The sequence below is a fragment of the Crocuta crocuta genome, unplaced genomic scaffold (assembly GCF_008692635.1).
Source record: "Crocuta crocuta isolate KB4526 unplaced genomic scaffold, BGI_CrCroc_1.0 scaffold811, whole genome shotgun sequence".
Taxonomy (NCBI): domain Eukaryota; kingdom Metazoa; phylum Chordata; class Mammalia; order Carnivora; family Hyaenidae; genus Crocuta; species Crocuta crocuta.
The window spans coordinates 822,624-830,482 of NW_027530352.1; the positions used below are offsets into that span (position 1 = coordinate 822,624).

General features: G+C 43.1%; 1 protein-coding gene across 1 annotated transcript in view; it reads right to left on the bottom strand.

Moving 5' to 3' along the window:
- SLC17A4 (solute carrier family 17 member 4) overlaps positions 1 to 5,609 on the bottom strand; it is a 15,580-nt gene extending 9,971 nt beyond the window's left edge. The window contains exon 1 of the mRNA XM_077765714.1: positions 5,522 to 5,609. Coding sequence (XP_077621840.1) covers positions 5,522 to 5,609 — 88 coding nt within the window. The remainder of the gene's footprint in view (positions 1 to 5,521) is intronic.
- Between the last annotated feature and the right edge of the window lie 2,250 nt (positions 5,610 to 7,859).

Genomic DNA, 7,859 nt, shown 5'->3' on the forward strand with positions numbered 1-7,859 from the left:
TTTTTTTTTTTTTTTTTTTTTTGAGAGAGAGAGAATGAATCTTAAGCAGGGCCCATGCTCAGTTCAAAGCCTGACATGGAGCTCGATCCCATGACCCTGAGATCACGACCTGAGCCAAAATCAAGAGCCAATGCTCAACCCATGAAGTCACCCAGGTGCCCCGTTACAAACATCTTCTCTTACTATGATACGCTTGTCACACTTGATGAAGCTGCTGTGATGTGTTATCACTAGCTAAAAGTCCATACTTTATTCAGACTTCTTGGTTTTTACGTGATGTCTGTTTTCTGTTCTAGAATCCCATTCAGGATAGCATAGTACATTCAGTAGTCACATGTCCTTGGAATACGTATGGCTACGACACTTTCTCAGACTTTCTTGGTTTTTGACGACCTTCACAGTTTTGAAGAGTAGCGGTAAGATAGTTTGTAGAACGCCCCTCAACTGGGATTTGTCTGATTTTGCTTCATGATTGGACTAAGACAATGTGCTTTTGAGTGGAAGACGGCCATTCTCATCACATATCAAGGGTCCATACTATCAACATGACTAATCACTTAGCCTTCACTCACCTGGTGTGAGGTAGTATCAGTTTCTCCACTGGGCAGTTCCTCCTGCTTTCTCCCTTTCCAGACCATCCTCTGGAAGAAGTCACATGCACAATCTCCACTGAAGGAGTGAGGAACTACACTCCCCCTCCTTCACGTGGCATGTACACAAATATTTTTTATTTCTTCTGCAATGGATACACACACATTTTCTGTTCTGTAAAATCTCCCTGAATTTTTCTAGTGAAACCACCAAGATCTACTTTGTTTTAAAAGGGGTCAAAAACTTTTTGACAACTTACTTCACTTCTTACATGTGTTTTTTTGACATGAATGATTTTTCTTAATTCAAATTTAAAATTGTATTTTTACAGAAGTTATGGATATTCTCTCTTTCCCTGTAACTAATGCCTTCTACATTTTAAATGCTTCTGTTTCCCTTGTCCCCATCTGCTCCCAGAATGTCAGCTCTCGTGTGTAGCTTCCACTGCAATTTCCTTCGTGATCTGAGTCTACTTTTTTCTACATTTATGTTGTCTATTCTGTTCCTCCACATATTTTCCTTGAAGTTGTAGACACAGTGAACTGGATTCGTAATTAAGTTCTTTCATTCATTCTTATTCAATCTTCATTTTCTTCCCTTCTTCATACCGACCGTCTTCTGCTCCACTTGGCTTGCTACCCCTCTGCCTCTTCCATGACTTTTTTACACCTTGGCTCTACATCACTGATCCGATTTTCTGTAGTGATGATTTCCTTCCTTGCTGCAGCTAATTCCATTTTCACTCTGAAGTAATGTATTTTTCTCTTTAGTGTCCTTTTACATCTACAGTGGGTGGTTCTTTCACATTCTCCTGTTGATCTACTTCCTACTCTCTAAGCTTCTTCTTATTCTTGAGAACTTAAAATTAGAAACTTCAGTGTTTCCAGATAAAACAAGGACAGCAGTGTTATAATGGTTAGCAATCAGACTGCTCAGCTTTAAATCCGGATGGCGCCTCTTTGTGCCTTGACGCTTTAAACCTTACTTCCTCTGTGCTTGAATTCTGGCTCCAGTACAATGGGGATGATGTTAGTAGCACCTTCCTTGAAGGGTTGTTGTGAGGATTCAGTGAATCAATCCATATAAAGTGCTCAGAACAGTGCCTGGCACAAAACATGCACATACTATGCGATGATCGCTCTTTTGTCTAATACATTCTTTATATTTCTTTTTGTGCTAAAGTATTTACCTGGGTCCCTCGTGCTTCATCCCTGCAGTTGTGGACCATAAAGGTCAATCATTTGTGATTTTGTGCCCACGTGTTGAAACTCTTGCCGTGGGCCACCTTTGTGGTCTGAGGTGTCATGTGGTGGTAACAGCATGTGTGGGGGGAGGGGGGATGGTTTCTTGGAATTCTTTCAGTAATTCAAGGGAAGTAACTACTCTTCCATTAAAATTTTTTTTTAATGTTTATTTATATTTGAGAGAGAGAGAAAGAGAGAGAGAGCTAGCATAGGCAGGGGAGGGGCAGAGAGAGGGAGACACAGAATCTGAATCAGGCTCCACGCTTTGTGCTGACAGCACAGAGCCCAATGCAGGGCTCAAACTCATGAACTGTTGAGATCTTGACCTGAGCCAACGTCAGATGCTTGCCTGACTGAGCCCCCGAGGCGCTTTGGAACAGTTCCCTAGTTTTAACCTAGATAGAGATACTTTTTCAAGTGGTGTGTGTGTATTTATTTCTGTGACTTTCAGAAAGGGATGTTATTGTAGACTGGCCTTTTGGTGACATTCCTCCCGTGGGCTGGGGCTTTTTCCATGTGGGTTCTTGATAGTGAGGACAAAGCTGTGCCTGGTGCTGTTTGTGAAGATTCTCAGTGCCATCCTTGCCCTTCCAAGTTCTCCACAGTAACATAGAGACAGATACATGGAAATAGCATCTCTCAATCTACCATGCAAACAGGATTCCAACAATGTGGGCATTCTGGCAAGGTTTGGAAGGGTGGACACGGTGAGAAGCCATGATGCCACGAGGCGGCTATGGGCCCCTGTATGAGGCTCATTGATGGTAGACATGGGATTTCTGCCTGTGATGTTTGGGTGTCCCCTTGAAAATCACTCACTCAGGGGGGCACAGAGTCGTCAGAGGGGCCCATCTGTCCCGCACTCCTGGGCTTCCCAAGAGGGGCTGATATGATTCTTGCTCCTCTAGCCCTCCGAAGCCTGTGGAGCCTCCCAGTCCCTTATATTAAGCCTCTTTTTTCTTGAACTATATAGAGCAGCTTTTGTTTTTCTTACTGAACCCAGACCGAAGCTCACAGGCCTCTGGGAGATAGGGGATAGGAAGTTCGATGTGGTGTCTGTCCCATTCTGCCCCATGAACCCTTACTTGACCCTATTAGAGACATACCATTGACTTCTAGAAGAACCTCACGGTCCAGGTTTTCCCGGGGTCTCTAGGTGGACAGGAGCATAAGCAACTCCATTATGTGGCCAGGTGACTGGATGTGACATGTAATGGGGGAGGGGCATTTCTATGTGTCCCATGGAATACCAGGGTTTGGTTCAGTGAGTCTCTTAGAAACACAGTCATGCCGGAGCCCCTGGGTGGCTTAGTCGGTTAAGCGTCCGACTTTCGCTCAGGTCATGATCTCGCGGTTCGTGGGTTCGAGCCCCGCGTCGGGCTCTGTGCTGACTGCCAGCTCAGAGCCTGGAGCCTGTTTCAGAGTCTGTGTCTCCCTGTCTCTCTGACCCTCCCCTGCTCACGCTGTCTATCTCTCTCTCTCCTAGAAATAAATAAAAATATTAAATTAAAAAAAAAGAAGCACAGTCATGCCCAGCAAAGATGGTAGTACCTTTGGTGGCACCAGCACCCAGAGGAAACCCCAGCAGTGCCCTGAGGGTATAAGGCAGAGGACCCAGGAGTGTCCGGCAAGTGTGGGCCAGAGAGAGAGAGAGAGAGAGTTGGATGGAAACTGATGTTGGCCAACAATGGATGAAACAGCCATCAGGGTCTATTCATAAGCACTGTGAGAAATATTTGGAAGCTCAACAAATAGCCAGGTGGGACAATGAGGAGTAGTTGGGGTGCTGCCTCATCAGAATCTAAGAAATTATTATTATTAGCATGATGCCATTTGTAATGACAGGTCAGATGGGTTACAAAGGGATTTCCTGATATAGCTGTAGCTCCTGGGGTGCTCAGCACAAGACTAAGCAAGATGATAGGGTGGATGCCCTAGAAGACTGTAGAAGAAACCAGGAAGATCACCTATGAGTGCCACCACTGCCAAAAAGTAGGTTAAGCACAGAACACTGTGTGAGAGCTGATGATTATCAACTGTATATAAAGTTTATATATTTTTTACTGTGTGCCAGGCATTGTTCTAAATGGTTTACATATTATAAGTCATTTAATCCTCATTAATTATGATATGAGGTATATACTACTATTTTGTTTTTACAAATAAGGGAATGGAAACACACAAAGTTTAAGTAACTTCCCTAAGTTCACACAGCTCATAAATGGCAAAATCGGGATTGCAAACATAAGTTTATACATAAGTTCCTTATATTTCTGATCTTGGAGAGAGAGAGAGTTAGGATTGGAGAATTTGGCCAATGGTATAGTCCTATAGACTCTTAAGTGTTTAGAAATGGATGAGGTCTTAGAGATACAAGAGTCAAGCTCTCCCATTTTGCAGATGAGGAAGCTGAGGCATTGGAATAGTATTCATTCCAGGTCAAATGGTTCATAGTTAACTGTGGATGGAGTATTGGAAGGCACATCTCCTGATTTCTTCTTTGGTAGGTAAGATTTGGAGCATCCTCTTGTCCTTGAGATATGCCCACTTCCCAGCAGACACACTGGCTAAAATGTTAAGTATTGCAAAGCATCCCATCTTGGTTAGTGCTTTACTTTTCAAAGGCATTATCTATTTTTAGGTTTATTTATTTATTTTGAGAGCAGGAGAGAAGGAGCATGCACATACATGGGGGAGGTGCAGAGAGGGAGAGACAGAATCCCCAGCAGCCTCTTTGCTATCAGAGAGCCTGCAGAGCCTGCAGTGGAGCTCGAACTCATGAACCTTGAGATCATGACCTGAGCTGAGATCGAGAGTCGAATGCTTCACCCACTGAGCCACCCAGGCACCCCCTCAAAGGCAGTATCTTATGAAAAGGTTATATCCATAAGAAAATTAATGAATCACATAGCTATGAGTCATTAGGAATTTAGAGTAAACTAAGGTGTTCAACAATTTTTCTGAGTGAGAAGCACTCAGTTGTGCTATAGACAACATGGAGGAGAGAACGCAACTTCTAGGATACGGTGGAAAGGAAAAGCCTTCTCTCTTTGAGGCAGGTCTGGATCTGTCTGGACAGAGGGATCTAATGGGATGCTCCCGGGCTTAGAATCAGAAATACCAAGACTGATTTCCATGGTTTGTACTTAGCATCTGCTCTGAATTTTCATTTATCTGTAAATATGTCTTGATACCTACCTGTCCTATGTACCTTCAAGGTTTCTTGCAAGAAGTCAAATAATTCTCAGTAAAAAAATGCTTTATAGCAACATGGATGGACCTTGAGGGTGTTAAGCTGAGCGAAATAAGTCAGGCAGAGAAGGACAAATATCATATGTTTGCACGTATAGGAGGATTAGGAGGAACTTGACGGAGGAACAAGGGGGAGAAGAAGGGCGGAAATGGTGGGGGAAAGGGAGAGAGGCAAACCATGAGAGACTCTTGAATGCTGAGAACAAACTGAGGACTCATGGGTGTGGGGGGTGAGGGGAGAGATGGGCATGGAGGAGGGCACTTGTGGGGATGAGCACCGGGTGTTATATGGAAACCAACTTGACAATAAACTATCTGGGAAAAAAAATGCTTTATAGCTATATAGAGTCCCTGGCAATTGGTGGTAGCAAGAAGATGCTGTGTGTCATCAAAAGGGAAGTCAAAATGACACAGACCCCAGTATGTGAATTTACCTTTCCTGGAGGTTTGCGCTTGAGCCATATTGAAATTACGATCACTGGAAATATCGCCCGCTGCCTTTGCTTCTGCTCGACTGGACATTTTGGTTGTCTTCTCCCAGGGACTGGTGTTCGCCTTCTGAAATAAAAAAACACAAAAGCAAATATAGGGTGAAAAGTGTCCAACATCACACATGGCACTGCCCCAGTTCTAAGAAGTAGGAGGAAATATTTGGTGGGAAAGGTACTAGACCAGGCTTCAGGGGACCTGATATGTTGTCCCGGCTCTATCAGTAGCCAAATGTGTGGGCTTAGGAAGGCCACGGTTACCCTGGTCTTAGTCTCTGCTAAGTCTCTGCTTCTCTAAAATGAAGGGTCCTGCATGGGTTACCTTAATGGATTGTAATATTCTTTCTAGTTCTGTGTTCCCATGTCTCTCAACTGATATATGTATAGACTGGATGTTAAAATTGACAGTCTGAAATTTCATCTAGAAGATCCCAGTTGATTAAATTGCCCAAAAACCTGTCTATTATAAAATCTTGAAGATACCAGATAAAATACGACAAACATCTTTTTAAAGACATAGCTCCAAAGATAGTAAGAGATATCCCCATGGACGTAATGAAAAGTTTGCAGTATGAGCTAAATTTTCAGTGACCCTGGGACTGGGGTGAGGAGCTGACAACAGTTTCAGTCTTGAGCTCGAGGTCCCTGGGAATGAGAGATGGAGGCTTGGACCTCTGCCAGGAAGGCGATTATAATGGAGATCCTAGTATCTAGCCAGAGCCCTCGCAGGAATTCGGAACTGAGTTACAGAGGCTCTGTGCCTTGCAACAGTGAGACAATGATGACTTACACCGTCCTGAGCTCCTGTTTGAAAATAAAGAGCCTCTCCTGAAAATTCTGAAAATTCATCACTATGTCATGGAGAGTCGGGGGTTGGCATTTACACTGTTTTTATTGTCTGAGAACTCTTTCACAGCTGAACAACTCAACTAAGAACTGGGCCCAGGCTGATTTCCTCAACACAGATCCCATGGAATTACTGAAGGTGAAGCTCCACTTAATGACTTCGAGATCCAAAATTGTAAACAGTCATGGAAGCAACCATCCAAAGCGAATTCTCAGATTCAACCTGTAGCCAGATCAAATTGCTGAGAGCTTCCAAGGGTAAAATAAACTGATAAACGCATTATATAAGCCTGCTTGAAACAATTGAAGAAATATAGTATAGACTCTAAAACATAAGAAAAGACCCAAAAGAACAGGCAGATGTAAGAAAGACTACTTGAAATACAAATGACAAACTTAGGCATTAAAACAGGAAACTAAGTGACTAGATGTAGCTAAAAGACTGAATGAGTGAAATAGAAGGTAGAGCTAAGTCATTGAGACAGAATAAAGCTCAGGGAGGTAATGAGGAGTAATAGCAACGTTAGGGGGCCTGGGAAATGGAATGAAAAGGTCCAGAACATGATCACAATGAGTCTAAAGCCTGAGAAATGAAGTTAAAGCTACATCCAGCTACACCTACGTCTACTCAGAGGGCTCCCGTGGGATACAGAAAGCATGAAACCCATCTGTAACGATGGATGCCATAAGAGGTCATTGGCAGGGATGAGAGGGTAGAAATTAATAACAGTATGGTATCAGATAAAGGAGTGGGGCTTTTTAAACTTTAAGATAATAAATAAAAAGACAAAGTATGAGAAAGTGGGTGAAGAGTGTATTAACTATCAGGACAACATAAACACAGATGAAGAACAGATATGGGAGCATACACCCGCCTGCCTATCAGAGACATGGACGTGTGAAGAGCATGGTCTTGTTATTTCTTACCTATTTGCTTGCATAAATATTTAAAAGACTTCACCCCGAGTTTAGGCAAAAGTGTAGGGAAATAAGCTGTTGTTGGTGGGAATCAGTGCATTTTTCCACTTGTTATCGGTGCTTCACAGCGTCTGGCGGAGAGTAATATGCATGGCCACACGCAAGTATGTTCCAAGGCATCTTTTTCGAACTTTTTGAACAAGTAAATAATTAGCACCTAATTAAAGGTCATTAATATTTAAGTAGTTAAGTAAAGCACATATTTGTTGGAATACTATACAGCCCTCAGAAGGAATTAATAAAATCTCTCTATATAAGTATATAAAGATTGAAAAGGCATATTAAGGAGTGCCTGGGTGGCTTAGTTGGTTATACATCTGACTCCTGATTTCATCTGAGGTCATGATCTCACAGGTTTGTGAGTTTGAGCCCCACATCGGGCTCTGCTCTGACAGTGTGGGGCCTGCTCAGGATTCTCTGTCTCTGTCTCTACCTCTCCCCTGCCTGCTCTCTCTCTGCC